Source organism: Lithobates pipiens, unplaced genomic scaffold (assembly GCF_037356315.1).
Source record: "Lithobates pipiens isolate NorthernLeopardFrog02 unplaced genomic scaffold, aLitPip1_a1.2 Scaffold_25, whole genome shotgun sequence".
NCBI classification, from domain to species: domain Eukaryota; kingdom Metazoa; phylum Chordata; class Amphibia; order Anura; family Ranidae; genus Lithobates; species Lithobates pipiens.
The window spans coordinates 91,095,612-91,115,557 of record NW_027507787.1 but is presented as its reverse complement, the minus strand read 5'-3'; the positions used below and the strand labels follow the sequence as shown (position 1 = coordinate 91,115,557).

At 41.4% G+C, this 19,946-nt stretch overlaps 1 protein-coding gene across 1 annotated transcript in view; it reads right to left on the bottom strand.

The window, feature by feature from the left end:
- LOC143930385 (phospholipid-transporting ATPase IK-like) overlaps window positions 1–19,946 on the bottom strand; it is a 225,930-nt gene that overhangs the window by 112,526 nt on the left and 93,458 nt on the right. The window contains exons 10-12 of the mRNA XM_077454669.1: window positions 14,109–14,267; window positions 3,101–3,189; window positions 228–415 (exon numbers count right to left, since the gene is read on the bottom strand). Of these exons, the coding sequence (XP_077310795.1) occupies window positions 228–415; window positions 3,101–3,189; window positions 14,109–14,267 (436 nt within the window). The remainder of the gene's footprint in view (window positions 1–227; window positions 416–3,100; window positions 3,190–14,108; window positions 14,268–19,946) is intronic.

Genomic DNA, 19,946 nt, shown 5'->3' with positions numbered 1-19,946 from the left:
GAGAAATTTATTGTTAGGGATTATATATACTTTCATTGTAAAATGTAGATGACAAGTTATGCTTGTAGCACATGATCCTCACTTTATTAAAATGATGTAAAGGCGGACTATGCCTCAGTTTACCATTTCCTTTCCAATAAGCGCCAAGATTTACTGCCCTTTATTGAATATAAGAATGAATAAATGGATAGCATGTAGATTAATGGACTATGCCTTGTTCTACTCACGAGATGTAAAGGAAGAAGGGCACCAGCGTGGCAATGGTGGCAAGGTATCCCATGAACATAAAAACCCCAAAAGTAGCAGAGTTCTGTGGGTGTTTTGGTATATAGTAATGCTTCTGTAGATACAAACTGTCCCAAATTCCACCTCCAATACCCAAGACAATAGATATACTGACCACAAACACCGCAATCTGTAATCCACACAAAAGCAGTTAATTAAAAAAAAAAGTACTTTTTTTGAACTCCAGTTAAGCAGTGAAATATAAGGATGAAATACATAAATGGGAGCCATTGTACTTGCCAAATGATTTGCATTTCTGTCTATCCAGCCCTGAGACTTACACAGCTCTACAATACATCACAGCTTTGTTTGGGAGGGAGATCTGATTTTTCACTGCTGTATTTAAAGGATAAGTTCACCTTTGGGAATATATCACATTTTCCACCTGTTCTTAGGGGAGAAGTTCACCGTACTAGCTTTCACTTTTTAAAATCAGCATGGCCGTGCTGAGCTCCACCCACACGGCTGCACCATGCATTCACACAGCTCTGTGGGTGAATGAGCTATAAGACTTGGAATCCTTTGCGGCTGTCAGCTTGTAGTTCTCAATAAACTACCATGGTGCTGTGGAGTGCCATGGTAGTTCATTAATTCTTCCTGTTTTTAGTGTATCTGTTAGCCCATATGGGCAAGATACACTGACAGATCTGCAGGAGACCTGCTTGGCACCAGAGATCTGCTGATTGCAGATGCAATACTTTGCAGACTACCAAAAAAAACTAATTTTTTTACCTGCAAAATAATGTGTATTTATTTATTTTTTCTAGAAAGTGAACTTATCCTTTAAACAGCAGAGCACCTCCTAGTATAGCTGGTTTTAACTAACTTGACTATAGTAAGGTAGTATTGAGACTGATAGTAAGGTAGTATTTACCCAGATAGCAAGCACTTGTGCTGCAAATTTGAAAATGATTTGCTAAGTTATTGCTAGACTTAACGAGGTTCACACGTTTGTTGCACAATTATAGTCCACATTGCAAGACTCCAGATCAAATTTCTTTGCCAACATACTGCAAGTCTGCTACAAATTATGGCTCAGTTTTGTTGTGCAATACTCATTAAACCACAGGAGCCATGTGGCTGAATTTTCATGCTGTAGTCTTGCAGATCTCTTGCTGTAGACTCACCACTGCAACTTTGCTCTTGCTAGAGACAAGCCACACAAATTTGCTACAAATTGGAAATGTGTCAAATAGAACTGGTGCTTCAAGTGATCTGCAAGTGTACAACTTACCAGTGAAAATGTGCAGCAAGTTAACAGACTTGCACTTCAACACTACCACAAATTTGTAGCATGTTATCCATGCTATCTGGGTAGTGTAGGGCATGCCCATAACCCATTAGACCACTACTCCTAACTTTATACCTAAGACTACTGTTCCTACATTTTTACCTTATGGAGGTCACTGGAGGGAGGAGGCAATTCGAACTCAGCTCTGCACCCAAGGTCTTATGATCTGATTAGGTTCCATTATAACATATGACAAGCTAAAAATATAATTTTTTTTAGTTTTAGTAGAGACGGATTAGAACCTCTGTCTGTTACCGCTTTCCTAGACTCTGTTGGAAGTCAGGGGAAGTCTCCAACATCAACACAAACAAAAATGAAAATGCTTTTCTTCAGCTGGGACGGGGGACACTGAAACCCGTGTTGGATTGTTTGTCTGTGTCCCTGTTAACAGCAGGACAGAAAGCAAGAATACATCTCTCAAACGGAGCCACAGATGATAAAAGCTCAACGGGATCTCACTCTAACCAAAAAAAGGTTTTTGGCTTGGCATACACATTAAGGCTGAGCCCTGGGGCAACTAAAAGTCTTTCCATGCGGGGGGGGGTGCCCTTGAACTGCTTAGGGTTAACTGCTCCTTTAGTCTAGGGCAGTGATGGCAAACCTTGGCACCCCAGATGTTTTCTAACTACATTTCCCATGATGCTCATGCACTCTGCAGTGTAGATGAGCATCATGGGAAATGTAGTTCCAAAACATCTGGGGTGCCAAGGTTCGCCATCACTGGTCTAGGGAATGGTAAGAGCAATTTACCCGATTCACTGCTCCCCCAGCAAACAGAGCTTCCCTCCGCTCCGGCAGTGGACAGTTCTTCAGCGGCATCACTTCCAACTGAGGAGTTATGGTCTCCAAAATGGTCTTTACAACATTAGTGGACCTTAGACTGCAGGTGTGCAGGGGAGAAGTTGTTGCAGGGACCGGTCTACCAATATGGAGGAGCCTGTGGGAGTGGAGGATCAGGTAAGTAAAAACTGCTATATTCAGTCCCCTAGGCATATTAGAGCAGTTAATCCCTGCAGTGTGGGGTGCAGCCCCACTGCAAGGGAAGACTGATAATTTACCTGCAGTAGCTGCTGCCTCTCTGTCAGTGAGATTCCTGCTTAGAAACCTATATGGAATCTTCTAACTCAAAGGCCAGGGCACCATCAACGGTTCCCATAAGACCTAGAAGAAAAAGAGCTTTTTCACCATACTCTTTAGATTAACAGACTTCTAGACCAGGGAAATGGATGTAAAGTTAGGCTGGCCATACATTATACAATTTCCTTGTACAATTTTCCTTTAGATTTACCAAAACCATATAATATGAGTTCAAACCTAAACACTTTCAATTTGTATGCAATCAGACAGGCCCTTGGACCACACAGTTAAAGGTAAATCTAAAGCAAATTGAATAATAAGAAAATTGTATATTGTATGGCCAGCTTAGCTCTTCAGGCCACCACTAACCCCTAGACCAATATACACGCTCATCCCTCCACCTGTCTACTTTTAGATATTGGAGTAACCTTTTATAACAGAACTTACACACAGGATAATTTTGTTGATTAGATGGTCCATTTTTGTCCACTTTAAAGGCATTTTGCCAGAGTTTTTCATGATTTTTGTGTCAAATCCTGAACAGAAAACAAACACTTTTTTTAAATACATGGTAGCTGTAAAAGATTCCAATACAATAAAACTGTGCAATACAGAAAAGGAAATGGCACAAAAAGCAGAGGTATGTGTCAGTCTGTTCAAAAGGCTGTAGTCTTCATTCAACACAGACCAGTCAGTGCAACCAGCATCAACATGCTTCTCCAACCAAAAACAAGAGTTCACAGAATGCTCTGCAGGTCTGTCCCTGGTCATCTACTTTAAATAAAGTCAAGGATGTGTTAAAAGAGAAATATGAGGTTCTTTAACCACTTCAATACCGGGCACTTAAACACCTTCCTGCCCAGACCAATTTTGAGCTTTCAGCGCTGTTCCACTTTGAATGACAATTGCGTGGTTATGCTACACTGTACCCAAATGAAATTTTTATCATTTTTTTCCCACAAATAGAGCTTTCTTTTGGTGGTATTTGATCACCTCTGCGGTTTTTATTTTTTGGTCTACAAATAAAAAAATACCGAAAATTTTGAAAAAAAAATGTTTTTTTTGTTTCAGTTTCAAAACTTTGTAAATAAGTACGTTTTCTCCTTCACTGATGGGTACTGATGGGGCTACACTGATGGGCACTGAGAAGGTGGCACTGATGGGCACCAATGATGTGGCACCAATGAAGTGGCAGTGATGAGGTGGCATTGATGGGAACTGATATGTGGCACTGATAGGTGGCACTGATGGGCACTGATAGGCGGCACTGATGGGTGGCACTGATGGGCGACACGGATGGTAACTGATAGGTGGCACAAATTGGCACTGATAGCTGGCACGGATTGGCATGGATGGGCGGCACAGATGGGCATGGATAGGCGGCACAGATGGGCATGGATAGGCGGCACAGATGGGCATTGGTAGGCACTGATAGGCGGCACGGATGGGCACTGATAGGCGGCACAGGTGGGCACTCATAGGCGGCATTGTATTATGTTATACTGTACTAATGGATGCCAATCAGTGGCAAACAATAATGCATGCCAATCAGTGATGCCCATTGTGGGCACTGATTGGCATCCATTATGGGCACTGATTGGCATCCATTGTGGCACTGACTGGCATCCCTGGTGGTCTAGGGAGGATTACCTTTTGCTGGGCATCCCTGGTGGTCTGGTGGCGTCCCTGGTGGTCCAGTGTGGGCATCCTCGGGGGGACACCCCCTGTCAGAGGAGCAGTCTGACAGACCTGAGTGAGGAAAAGCCGATCACCGGCTCTTCCTATTTACACTGTGATCAGCCGTGATTGGACACGGCTGATCACGTGGTAAAGAGTCTCCGTCAGAGACTCTTTACCGAGATCGTAGTTGCCGGGTGTCAGACTGACACTCCGCAACAACGATCGCCGCGATGCGCGCCCCCGGAGGTGTGCAGCGGCTCATCATCCTGATCATGTCATATGACGTCCGATCAGGATTATGCAACCACTTTGCCACCGTCAATTGCCTATAGGGCGGGCGGCAAGTGGTTAAAAAAAAATAAAAAATGTGTGTGTATATATATATATATATATATTTATATATATACTCACCTAGGTGGATTCAGCTTTGGTCCATTGCTGCATCTGTCCCTGCCTTCTTCTAAGACTGAACTGAGCGTTCAAAGGCTGATGATCGCTCAGTTTTCAGCCTTTAGTGAGCAAAGAGCCGGTGACTTCAGTCACCTGAACTGGGGAAGGGTTTGGCAGCAGCTGGATCAGGCTCTCAGCGGCTCATCCAGGCATCTGGATATAAAGTCAGGATCTTTCCAGAGCCTGGATTGGCTGAAAACCAGTCACAGAGTACAGAACGATCTGCACTCATGTGATCCATAGGCGATGTAGGGCCAAAACAGCTTTGTCCTACTTCTCTTTTAAGAGGTCTGCTTGATCAAAAAAGTATTGAAGAACGGGGCAGCTGCTACTTTATTGTGGGAACAAGTGGGGCTTAAATTTTGCTCCCCTTATATAGTTTTAAGTACATTTCTGATTTGTTAATCTTTTGCAAAGTTTCTTACCTAAAGATGTCAATAACAATTTTCTATTGCAAGCTTATAATGCCTCATTCTGAGTGGGTATGGAAGTACAGAATGGCACAGCCTGTAAGTGCAAAGGGATTGCAGGCATTCTGGTAGAGGGAAGAACCAGAAAAATCAACTCAATTGGTTGTATGGAGACCCTTTCTTTGTTTCTATGGTTAAGAGCTGAGGCTGGCAGATTTATACCCATTAATAAAGTTGTATTATTACCAAGCACCCAGATACGCAAGTTGTTTCACCTTAAAACCCATCACTGGGGAAAGGATCAGGTAAATAAAAGTGCTTTTTCTTGACTAACTCCGTGGCAGAATATGAATGGGTAGACCCTGAACTAACTCCCATCACATAAGACCCAATAAATTTTTATGCTGATACCGTCCAGATTTTCCCATTTTGTCCTCTTCATTTCATAGGACTGAACAAGATGTGCAAGCAATTCCTCTTTCTGACTGGGCTATTTGAAGTGGGTTGTTTTTTTTCCAAAAAAACAATTTCTCTCAGCATAACAGGACAACTTCAGATGACCAGTTACATTCACTGGAAGTCAGGATACTTTGAGTTTACTCCCAAGCTTTGGCTTCCTTTGAGATTTAGGTAATCTCTTTGTTACCCTTTCTGGCAAAATCAGACGGAACGAGACATCATCCAGATTCATTGCTGGATATGGGCTCCTACAGATGTGAAATGACCAACATACTCAACCAGGAGTGTGAACTTTGTGGACTCCCTGCCTTGGGTCACCAGAAGTAATTGTAGGATGACAGCAGGGTTCAACATAAGGGAAAAGGTGCTAACACTATTATTTCTCTAACATACCCAAAGGGGTATATAGGAAGTCTATTAAGAGTCCATATATCAAAAAGATAAGTAAGAGTCCATACACTGAGGGCTACCACCAATGTAGGAATAGAAGCTGAATTCCAACACAGCTGTATTTTTTTTTAATTATTATTAATACATATAATTTTGGGGGATTTTTATTATTATTTTTCATAATTTTATCTTTATTTTATTTTTATCCTAATTTTTCTATTTTGCCTCATTTATAATATTACATAATTCTTCATATACATACCTCTCCATAAAATGTATTTCCTCCCCTTTACGTTATGCCAGCTATATAATACAATAACTTTCATTGTCTGGTTGTATACAATACTTACGATCATCATCAGGTTGTAACAATGCTATTATACCAAGTTGGTACCTAATGATTAGATCGGTATGCATTCCTTTCTTTTTGCTGCAAGAAGGTGATCATTATTTTATGCAGATTGTCTTCTTGAAACATTTCATTGTATGGCTTGCATCTCTAATATCTCTATTGAGATTTTTCTCCTATTTTTCCTTTTAAAATATTGCCTTTTACATGTTTACTCTTCACTTGGCCTCTCCTGCTCATGTGCTAGAAATTACTGACCCCATATCCGAAGGTACTGCTTGAAAAAGGAGCTTGGCTGCCATAACACACGCAACGCGCATGCTCGGAAACGTGTCACATTCCTGTGATGTCATTGACCCACACAACTCTGCCTTCTGCACACCAAGCCTCATTTTGGGATCATCCACTGCACGGCCGTTTCTACAATCAGTGGTGAACAGAGAGGATTTTGTGTTTTGCATCTCTACGAGCGGAGGAATCTGACGGCTTACCATCCTCATCCCTTTGGATATTTATACACAGATGTGCCAGTTATACTTTTTCATGTGAGTTGTCATTTGGATGTTTTATAATAAATCATTTTTACTCCTACACTTAGAGGAGCCTCTTCCCTTGTTTACTGACAGCATGGTTTACCACTAATACCTTTATGGATCACTGTGGAGTACAGCTAGCACCTTTATCCTGTTATTTTTGTGGGTTACAGTTTCTGCTAGAGCTGTAATTGAAACGTTAGGTTTGCTGCATCCCACCCTCGTTTGTGGCTAGTTATTTGCCTTTGTACGTTGCCATAAAGTTACTCAGGAAAGCAAATTATTTTTGTGATGGACAACCTGGCACCCCACCTGGGTGCCTCTGCCAAACGATGCCTCCTGCCCTCCAAACTCTTCCAGCAGACCGAGAGCTAATACCAGCCCTTTACATCAAGCATCATGCACAGACAAGATGTTGAGGTAATAACCAAAGGAATAACTGTATTGAACATAGAGGTTTTTATATACTTCAAAAATAGGGTCAGTCCCCACATGAACAATGCAAACTTCAAACAGCAATCTAATTAATCAGTAAATTAATTAACAGCTAGGCCCCTAGACAAGTCTTATCAGTGTGATTAGCAGTCAAAGGAATTGCCCATCTCAGACAATCCAGCAACAGTTCCCCAGGATTTAAGATGACTCAGGGCTGTCCAAATATTAACCAGCTTTCTTTTCACATCCATCTTCTCACTGATTTTCAAGTTGACAGAGACCTCGTGGCTCGCTTGACTGTTAAATGTGGTAATAACATGTCATCTTGCATTATATAACATGACATCTTATTGAATGCTTGTAGCTCCATCAAATGCCAGGGCCCATAGTCAGTAGGCAAGAGGCTACCTTGCAATCCCCTCCAAAAGCCCCTGTCCCGGTTGGGTCTGTCATATTTCTCCCCCCTCAAAGGTAGAGTTATTGTCGTCAGTCATTGGGGCAGAGGTCATGCACGCTCTCTGACTGGCTGTCAGTGCTTCAGCTGGAAAGCCACATCCTCCAATCTGGATAACGGTTGATCTGCTGCTAGGAAATGAGGATGGTTTCCTCCTCTCCTGGGTTCTTGAACTGCCACTGGGGAGATGAGTTGGCTGCTCCATCTTCTGTACCCTCATCCAGCTGGACAGACACTATCTTCCATCCAAGCTCATCCTGTGCAAAAACCGGTTCGTTGAAATGAGTCAACATTTGCTGCATCCATCAAAAGAGCTCCGCTTCCATAGCTGCGGATGGAGGTGGGCAAAGCACACTGTTACTCTGTCCCATTGCCGACACTTCATCCAGGAATTTAGAGCTGTTGGCTGGTACATTTCAATAGTCCCAGGCAAAGGGAGCCAAGCCCAGATGCTGAGCAGAGCCTGCAGCCATCTGTAGGCAATCTCTAGCTCCCATTCCGGAATGGCTAGAACCTCCAAATCTTCATGTGCCCAGAGCACTTCCAAAATTTTCAGCATCCAGTTTCTGTAATCCAGGATTTCTTCCAAATGCCACTCCAGATCGTTCCAAAGTCAGGGTCCTCTGACAGTCTCTTGTACAACAGCCCCCGGCTGTCCTCCGCTGTCCAAGGGCAACCCTGGGCTACATACCAGTGGAGGGCTCTGTTGCTCTTGTCCAGTCACATTCTAGACCAGCCTGCTTAACTCAGCAGTCCACTCCTTGTACAGTTGCCCCTCCAATAACAGCACACATACTTTACACAGCAACCAGTACCTTTCCTAGATGGGAGAATTTTTCCCTGATGGCGCTGTTCACGGTCTATCACTTCCTTCCAGAGTTGCCGGCAGATGAGATCATACTATGCAAGTAGGACCTGCACCGACACTGACTACTGTGCTGCACCTGCATCTCTCACAGACTCCGTGACACTGATGACAGATGGCACTGATACGTGGCAATGATGACACTTATACGTGGCACTGATGACACGTGGCACTGATGACAGATGGCACTAATATGTGGCACTGATGACAGATGGCACTAATATGTGGCACTGATGACATGTGGCACTTATACGTGGCACTGATGACACGTGGCACTAATACGTGGCACTGAAGGCACGTGGCACTAATACGTGGCACTAATACGTGGCACTGATGACAGATGGCACTAATACGTGGCACTAATACGTGCCACCGATGACAGATGGCACTAATACATGGCACCGATGACGCGTGACACTGATGACAGATGGCACTGATAAGTGGCATTGATGACACGTGACACTGACAACAGATGGCACGTGACACTGACAGGTGGCACTGATGACAAATGGCACTGATATGTGGCACTGATGACAGATGGCACTAATACGTGGCACTGATGACAGATGGCACTGGTGACAAATGGCACTGACAACAGGTGGCACTGGGGGCAGGTGGCACTGGGGGCAGGTAGCACTGGGGTGGATGGCACGGGGGGCAGGTAGCACTGGGGTGGATGGCACTGGGGGCAGGTAGCACTGGGGAGGATGGCACTGGGGCAGGATGGCACTGCTGGGGGAGGATGGATGGCACTGCTGGGGGAGGATGGATGGCACTGCTGGGGGAGGATGGCACTTCTTTTTTTTTTTACAAAGCGAAGCAGAACGGCTGCCACTGCAGCCGTTCATCTCTCCCCTCTCACACTCTGTGTGAGGAGGGAGAGCGGCGCTGAGAGATGATCTCATATGTTTACATATCAGATCATCTCCCATTGGACACGCCGATCACGCTGTAAACGGCCGCTGTGATTGGCCGTTTACAGCGATCTGTGTTTGCCTGTCCCCGGGGGACACGGCGAACACAGAACTTCTGCGATGCGCACCCGCGGCGGCGCGCATTGCGGAAGTAAACAATAGGACGTCCAGGGACGGCCACCCGGACGAACGCGTCTGCTCTACGGCCGTCATTCGGCTATAGGGCGGGCCCGAGGTGGTTAAGTAATATGAATGCTTTCTTCTTATGTGATGGAGGTAAAAAGTCAACCCACACTTAACCAGTTCCCGACCGGCTCCTGTAAATATACGTCGGTAGAATGGCATGGCTGGGCAAAGTAACGTACCCGTACGTTACTTTGAATTGCTCACTGCGTGCCTGCTGAGAGCTCCGTGATCATGGTTGCGGCTCCCGCAGACTCGATCGCTGCAGGGATACCGGCAATCGTGTCACGGAGCTCAAGAACGGGAAGAAGCTGATGTAAACAGCATCTCCCCATTCTGCCTAGTGACAGCACACTGACTGTCTGCTCCCTGTCATTGGGAGCAGTGATTAGTGTGGTGTCACATACAGCCACGCCCCCATACAGTTATAAACACGCCCCTAGGGACACTTAAGCCCCTACACTGCCACAGTGGTTAACCCCTTCACTTCCAGTGACATTTTTACAGTAATCAATGCAATTTTATAGCATTGATCGCTGTATTAATGCCAATGGTCCCAAAAACGTGTCAGAATTGTCCGATGTGTCTGACAAAATGTCGCAGTCACGATAAAAATCTCTGATTACCGCCATTATTAGTAAAAAAAACATTAATAAAAATGCTATAAAACTATCTCCCATTTTGTAGACGCTATAACTTTTGCGTAAACCAAACACTTATTGCGATTTTTTTTTTACCAAAAATATGTAGAAGAATACGTATCGGCCTAAACTGAGGGAAAAAATGTTTTTTTTTATATATTTTTGGGGAATATTTATTATAGCAAAAAGTAAAAGATAATGTGTTTTTTTCAAAATTGATGCTGGGATTCAGTAATTTATGGATGAGACGTTCTCCTTATTTCTTCACTTACATAGTTACATGGTTAGTCTGGTTTAAAAAAAAAAAAAAGACACAAGTCCATCCAGTTCAACCAATAGAAGGGGGGGAGGGGGGGAAATACAATCCTATACCCACAGTTGATCCATAGGAAGTCAAAAAAAAAAAAAAAACAACAAAAAGCATGATCCAATTTGCCCCAGCAGGGGAAAATAATTTCTTCCTGATCTCCCAAGAGGCAATTGGATGTTGCCTGGATCAACTTCACCTAAAAATATTAGTATCCAGTTATATTATGTGTATCTAGGAACAAATCCAGGCCTTTCTTAAAACAATCTACAGAGCTGGCTAGAACCACCGCTTGAGGGAGTCTATTCCACATTTTCACAGCTCTTACTGTGAAAAAGCCTTTCTGTATTTGGAGATTACATCGCATTTCCTCCAGACATAAAGCATGTCTCCTTGTCTTCTGTGCTGACCTTAAAAAGTGAAGAATTCAACGCCAAGTTCACTATATGGACAACTTATGTATTTATAGATGTTGATCTTATCCCCCTTAATCTCCTCTTCTCAAGAGAGAATAAATTAAGTTCCTCTAATCTTTCCTCATAGCTGAGAAAATTTGAAGCTCCTTCATGCCTCTTATAAGTTTGGTTGCCCTTCTCTGCACTTTCTCCAGTTCCCTAATATCCTTTTTATAAACTGGAGAAAGCTAAACTATAAAACTAAAACTTCATATTCCAGATGGGGTCTTAATTTGTGTCTCTGTCTACAGTCCATACCTCTCTTAATACAAGAAATTATTTTGTTTACTTTGCAAACTGCAGCTTGGCATTGCATGCTATTATTAAGCCTATGTTCTACCACAACATCCAGATGCTTCACCACCATTGACTACCCCAGTTGTTCTCCTCCTAGCATGTAAGATGCATGCACATTCTTAGCCCCCATGATCATTAAACTTTACATGTATTAACATTAAACCTCATTTGCCACATACTATGTGCCCAATTAAACAGGGAATTGAGGTCTACTTGTAAGTTGGAGACATCCTGTAAGGGCATTATTCCACTGCATAGTTTGGTGTCATCTGCAAACACTGAAATGGTACTTTTAATCCCAGACCCTATATCATTTATAAATATATTAAAAAGTAAGGGTCCAAACACTAGACCTTGGGGTACACCACTAATAACCTTAGACCAATCAGAGTAAAAATCATTAAACACTACTCTCTGAATTCAGTCTTTTAGCCAGTTTTCCATCCATTTACAAACTGATTTTCCAAGTCTGTAGACTTTACCTTACGCATTAGCCGTGTGTGGGGAACTGTGTCAACCGCTTTGGCAAAATCCATGCATACTACATCTGCAGACACTCCTTTGTCCAAGGTCTTGCTAACAGCCTTATAAAAAGAAATCAGATTTGTTTGACAACTTCTGTCTTTCATGAATACATGCCGTCTGTTTCCTAAAATATTTTTTCCTAGCAAGAACTCATCTAGCATATGTGGTCTTTTCTTAACCACTAGATGACCAGCCGCCGCAGTTATACTGTGGCAGGTTGGCTCACCTGGGCAAATCGCCTTAGGTATACATCAGCCACTAGAGCACTAGGGGGTGGGCGCCTGCCACAACAACGGAGCCGATGCGTGTGCCTGGCGACCATCGCGATCACTCCTGAGAGAGACAGAATGGAGATCTGTGATTGTAAACAGACAGATCTCCATGCTGTGAGGGGAGTGGAGACTGATCTGTTGTTCATACTAAGTATGAACAATAATCGGTCTCCTCCTCCAATCAGTCCCATCCACCCAAAGTTAGAATCACTCCCTAGGACACACAGTTAACCCCTTGATTGCCCCCTAGTGTTAACCCCTTCCCTGCCAATGACATTTATACAGTAAACAGTGGCTATTTTTAGCTCAGATCGCTGTATAAAGATCAATGGTCCCAAAAAAAAGTGTATGATCTGTCTGCCGCAATATCGCAGTCCTGATAAAAATCACCGCCTTTACTAGTAAAAAAAATGAATTAAATAATAAAAATGCCATAAATCTATCTCCTATATTGTAGATGGTATAACTTTTGCCCAATCAATATATGCTTATAGTGATTTTTTTTTTTATCAAAAATATATAGAAGAATACATATCGGCCTAAACTGAGGAAGAAATTTGTATTTTTTAATTTTTTGGGGGGATATTTATTATAGCAAAAAGTAAAAAATATAGCTTTTTTTTCAAAATTGTCTCTCTTCTTTTGTTGATAGTGCAAAAAATAAAACCCGCAGAGGTGATCAAATACCACCAAAAGAAAGCTCTAATTATGAGATAAAAAGGACATCAATTTTATTTGGGTACAGCGTCGCATGACTGCACAATTGTCAGTAAAAGCGACGCAGTGCCGTATTGCAAAAAAAATGGCCTGGTCATTATGGGGGCAAATTCTTCTGGGACTGAAGTGGTTAAACTCTCCAGTATCTTCCCAACTATAGAAGTTAAACTAACAGGTCATAGTTACTTGGTTAAGACTTTGATCCCTTTTTAAATATAGGCACCACATTGGCCTTATGCCAATCCCATTGTACTATTCCAGTCATTAAAGGGTCCCTAAAAGTTAGAAACAATGGCTTTGAAATGAAAGAGCTCAATTCTTTTAGGATCCGTAGTTGTATGCCATGTCATATGGATTTCCACATACTGTATTTCACTATATAAACTCAGTTTAATGGTAAAAAAAAGTTTGAAATGCCAGACTCCGGTGGGTGTAACAAGATGTCCACCTTCTCACTGTATCCTTACTGTGGAAGAGTGCGGGTATAGCAACATGGCGGCGATGGAACGTCACTTCCATTTCAAAATCTGACGGGTCGCTTAATCTGACAAAACAAGCAGGGGAGTGTTCTTAAAACCCTTCCTCCCCTCCTGAAGAATCCTGGGATGTATGGCTCCATTTGCCTAGGCATGGAAACCAGGAAGTAAATGAAGAAATGTAAAAAAAAAAAAAAAAAAGTTTAAAAAAGCTAAAATACAATATACTTTCCCAACTATATACTAATGCTAACAGCATAAGGATTACAAATAGTCAATGTTAATTGAGAGAGTGAAGTTCCCCTTTAATGCAATGTAAGAGAAAACTGTCAAAGACTCTTGGTGACAGGTTATGGTCAAAGACTACAAACTTGCTACAAAAGATGGTACGTAAAAAGGAAAAGTTCAGATACTATGAACATGCAATAGGGACTTGTAAAGACTGGAGATATGCTTGAGGAGACAGTTATTGATGGGCGATACCTCACCTGAGACTGCTGAAGATCACTGCCAGTCCAAGGAAAAAGGGAAAAGGCTACTGTCTGAGGGGGCCATGAGGATTGCACAAAAAGTTCCAGCGGCCACAGGTTTGGCACCAGGGAACTAGATTGTGGTTCCAAGAGAAATAGTAAAGAGTACAGACCTGCAAAGAGGACCAATCCATAGCAGCATGCAGTATTTCGAATCCTGCAGTCTCTTAGCAGGATGTTCTCGCTATTTAATGGATATTTTTTGCCGTTCCAGTCCAGGACTCCCACAAAACTGTATATCTGTGCGTTTGGAGCCTCGCATGTCACCAGGCCTGTAAAAATACAGTTTATGCAGGCTAAGAACATCATATAATTAAAACAATAGCAGTAACCACAGTAAAATAAGTTTACATATCACCAAAGCAAATGTCTGAATCGGTTTCCTCTTTTATAAGCTAATATAATCATTATTGGCTTGAAAGTATTTCCTAAGTATACAAAAAGTTTCTGGCCTTGAATTGGAGTGTATAGGTATAAATAAAAGGAGGCTGTTGTTTCTAATCTAGGGGTACACCAATAGCACTTCTTTCACTAAAGAAATTAAAATGTTTGTCAGAATTCAGTAGCTAGAAGACCAGATATAGACTATATTACCAAAAGTATTGGGACACCTGCCTTTACACGCACATGAACTTTATTGCCATCCCAGTCTTAGGCCGCAGGGTTCAATATTGAGTTGGCCCACCCTTTGCAGCTATAACACCTTCAACTCTTCAGGGAAGGCCGTCCACAAGGTTAAAGAGTGTGTCTATGGGAATATTTGGCCATTCTTCCAGAAGTGCATTTGTGAGGTCAGGCACTCATTTTGGACAAAAAGGCCTGGCTCACAGTCGCTGCTCTAAATCACCCAAAAGTGTTCTATCGGGTTGAGCCAGTCAAGTTCCTCCACCCCAAACTCGCTCATTCATGTCTTTATGGATTTTGCTTTGTGCGCAGTCATATTGGAACAGGAAGGGGCCATTCTCAAACTGTTCCCACCAAGCCCAACCCCTGAAAAACAACCCCACACTATAATCCCACCTCTACCAAATTATTTGGACCAGTGCACAAAGCAAGGTCCATAAAAGACATGGATGAGCGAGTTTGGGGTCGAGGAAAGTGACTGGCCTGCACAGAGTCCTGACTTCAACCCATAAGGACACACTGGGATGAATTAGAGTGGAGACTGCGAACCAGGTCTTCTCATTCAAAACCAGTGCCTGACCTCACAAATGCACTTCTGACATACATTCTCATAGACACTCCTAAACCTTGTGGACAGCCTTCCCAGAAGGGTTGAAGCCATTATAGCTGCAAAGGGTGGGCCAACTCAATATTGAACCCTAAGGACTAAGACTGGAATGCCATTAAAGTTCATGTGCGTGTAAAAGCAGGCGCCCTAATACTTTTGGTAATATAGTGTATGTAGCTACACACAGTAAACTAGGACCAAAACAACATATACACACACACACACACACACACACATGCATACTATAATATATATATATATATATATATATATATATATATATATATATATATATATATATATATATATACACACACACATACATAGTGCTTTTTAAGGACAGTTTCCCGCACAGTATTTAAGTAATTTTTAACAAGGATATTTTTAAGATACAAAATCAATCTATATGACAGTCTCTATATATGTGAAACTTATTCACGGAGACAAGTGATCATATGAAATATTTAGATTTATTGAACGGAAACACCCTCAAAATTAGCGTAGTAGCTTGGATGTAATATCACCATGATAATTTCTCAGTAGAATCAATAACCTTATTATAATTGACAATTAAACAGAACGTCTGTATTTCACACGTTCAACTGTTACTATACTGCAGGTAAGTGGTTAATAATGTGAAATAAATTAGACGTTTGTTTGTCAATAGAAGTGGCAACTATTAATAAGAAATATACAATGAAAAATTTAAAAAGGTGGTTATGGATTCGGGAGAATAATCATCAATAGCAGAATATTCAATACATCAATATTTGAAAGAATATACATGATATAATCAACATGGCATATTTACCCATTCCAAATGGCTACTAGTCTGAATTGTTGGTTACCAGGATTTTTAAGATGGCTGCCGAATTCAGGAATATTCATGAATGTTAAAATATGTATTCATGCATGGTGCATGAGTGTCAGTCTGTCTGGGAGTGTGTGTATCTCCCAGTGTCCCTTCTCAGGGTGGGTCCCTGAGCTCCCCTCTTTCATCTTTCTTGCTTCTTAAATATCCTCTTGAACAATAAGATCATAACATTATACTAAGTTCTGCCCAGAAGGTATGTGTTACCTCCTCATTGGCAGGCAAAACGTAATGATTCCCTTTCCCTGGAGTCTAATGAGTTTAAGGTAATAGCATCTTTAACCACCAGGTGTCTCACATGTGTTTGGTGTTTATCTCTTTAAGTTAATATATTTTATATTTATAATTTGTATTTTTTTTTATATATGTTCTAACGAATATATCTCTAGTGTTTATGGATGCTAGTAAATGACATAATAGAGAATATGCTTAACATAATTATTATATTAAATGGTTTTATATATGTATATCAATGTATAGCTATAAACAATTTGTCCATTTAGAAAGGACACAGGTTCAATATCACATAAAATTATTTATATGGATAACTGGATAATTCTGATATATCCAATTAATATTGGTTTATCTAAACATAGGTTAAAATTCTTATACAGTTATAATCACGATTATATGTTTTTCATAATACTAATTCGTTGCTAAAACACTTTTACTTATAATGACACTTTCATATATATTTTCTTTATGACAAAGTTCTTTAGATCATTAGATACTAAAATTATGATATCTCTTTTGTGACCTACTGTTGGAATTGAACATGAAGTAATGTTATTTGTCTAAAGTTCTACACATCTGTTTGTACAACTGAACTCAGCCATATTGATATTTGCAGTCCCACATGTTTAAAGGTATAGAGGAATGTGGCACCAAACAGAATCTGCATAGCAGAATGAGTTCTATTCAGCCCACCTGGTGTGCACGGAGCTTCAAAGAGATTTAGGACAATGACGGCGCTGGTCTGTCTGTAAGGACAAAAAGGGACCTAATGAGCGGGAAGGGCATCCGAGATCGAATCACAAGATGTGAACCCAGACGGAGCAGTTGCAATTCATGGGCAAACACTGCCCCCCAGAGGCCAATTATGGCAGGACTGTCAGAGATATTTAGCCTGAGGGAGGAGACGCCCCAGAGACGCTGATTGGTACACAGGCAAAGGGGGGTGGGCAATGCAATGTGGTGTGGCTGAGGTGTGTTTATCAAAAAGGGTTTCATCAATGAGAGCTGCCTCTCTTTCCATCATGAGGCTCAGCCGCGAAGATCTGCTAAGTATCGCTTGTATTGTATTCTGATTGTATGCTATGTACTCTTGTAACTTCTATTGATACCTTATGCAAGCTTTCTTATTTCCTTGGGAAATAAACCGTGTATTTGGTTTCATAGCTAATTGTTATAGTATTGCGATATTAATGATAGCATGTGCTCAGAGTATAGATAGACTAACTAATCTATAGGGACTAGACAAAGTAATACATAACTGATGATAATAGGTTGTATTGATCAGTTACTTCATTTGGCACCCCAGAAAGGCGTGCAGAAGGTATTTTTACACAGAATCCACAAAAATCGAATGTATTTTTGTTTCTGAGTCCCTGTAAGCACAGATCCTCAAAGACACCCAGAACTGAAAATCATCTCTAGTGTGGACAAGATTGGCGCTGGCTCGCAAATTCTGAAACCACGCTTGGATGAGCAGGAAAATTCTGTGAGATATTTCACTGGTGAAACGGACGCGTAGAACCTGGTGAGAACTGTGGCTGATATACTGTATGTATGTACGTTAATGTTGTATTGTGCTGCAGACCTGTAACCAGAGGGCAAATTGGCGCACTGGCAAGATAGGAACTGATCATCCCTGGTTTTGTGATATAACCGCAGATTGACAGGAGAACCATACAATTTTGAGGGAAATGTGGAAATCCCCACGTGAGTGTGAAAAAGCTCTCTGTCCCAATAGAAATTCCCTGTGGCCTGCAATTGGAGAGGAGAGCATTGATTAAGAGTGTGTTCTCCTGAAGAAATTTGTGGTTAAACGTATTTGTATTTGTTTTTTTTTGTTTTTTTTCCTTTTGCGTTTTTTTTTTGTGTTTGGTGTGGGACTATAGGTGAAAGCTAGCTTCTAAACAGCTTCATCTGTGTCTTTGTGTGTGCTTGGTATCTGTTCGTCTAGTGTATTGCTAATGCAAAGTGTTGGTTATAGATTGACAGGAATTACCATACATCTTTGAGGAAAAAGGAAAAAAGTGAGGGAAATATAGGTTTTTATTTCTACCCACGTGAGAGTGAAATAGCTCTGGTAAGGTGGCCTGCAACCTAAGGCATTGATTAAGAGTGTGGCTTGTGTCTTGTATGCTGTAGAACCACAAGTCACTGTAGATTTAAACGGTTCACATCTGTTTTTTTTTCTTTCGTTTGTGTTTGTTGGTGGGACTATAGGTGAAAGCTAGCTTTTAAACAGCTTTATCTGTGTCTTTGTGGGTGTTTATCTGTTCGTCTGTGTCTATTGTCTAAGCAACTGGTTGAGCAACTTTAGTGTGGGTAGGCTAATTAGCATAACAATGGAAGCCATTGAAGGTTTCATTAGCAAGCATGGTGGTATTAGATCTCGATCCACACAAGAGAGTCATTTAACACACCAATTTGGTGAACTTTTGAGACAATGTAATACACATAACAATCTCATAAGTAATAAGTAAAAAAAAAAGGCAGGAAACAGAGAATGGCCAATGCCTTATGCATGTTAGTGAGAATGAAAGAAATTGCAGAACAAAAAGAATTAGAATAGTTTGCTGAAAGAAAACAAGTAATGGACCAGGTAAGAAATACATTACTGGGGATTGAAAAGGCTGATGCAGATGCTCGTAGTCGGATTGAACAATTAGTGACTGAGAAATGTGTATTGCAACAGAGATTAGATGAATTAGAACAAACGTGCAAATTAAGAGAAAGTTGCATTGCCTCTTTGGGGAGGCTGATAATTTGCAGGTTATCACAATGCTTAAGGCACAAGCAGCCATAATGGAGTTATCCTCCAAATGTGTAATGGTGGAGGTACCCTCCGCACATGCTCAGTGTACAGAAAAGCTAGAAGTGAAACATGAAGAAAACCCGTATACTATTATCACTGCAAATGATATTACTGTGATGGGAATCGATGTGGAAGAGGCAAATGGGATAAATGCACTTGAAATTGATTCAGGAGTTGAAACTTCTGATGACTCCTCAGACGATGAAAGTGTAAAGTCTGTTCATTCCAATCACAGTAATATTATCCAGCAATGTGGGTTTTCAGCGCCATATCCTCAAAGAAGGGCCTATGCAGGGAAACCAGAGCTAAAATGTTTTTTGTGTAAAAGGGGGGGTCACATCGCAAAATATTGTTGGGCGGCGAATAATGATATCAAAAGGAGATCATACCCGAAAACGACCCCAAGGCATTATGTGTGTTATTCAGCCAGGTGGGGTATCCATCCAAAGCATGGAATCCATAGTGATCAAACCCATTTCCCGTGTAAGACCCAAATGCGGGGTCTACAAACTGAAAAGCAATATGTAGGACAGTTGCAAAAAGTCAAAATGGAGGTAGACGCATGGTTATTCAAATATAGCACTGGGGGAAACAATGTTAGCAGAACTTAGTGAGCTGCAGGCAAGGTAAGAATATTCTGGTCAATGTTTCCCTGCTATGAAAAAGGTTTGATGTGAGTTTCAGGTTCAGAATATGATAGAGGACCTTGATATAGATATACATTTTTTTGTATTTTAAGGGATAAACCTCTGAATTGGTATTGTGTTTTGTTTTTTTGTGTGGTTAAAAGATGTTTCTGTTATGAG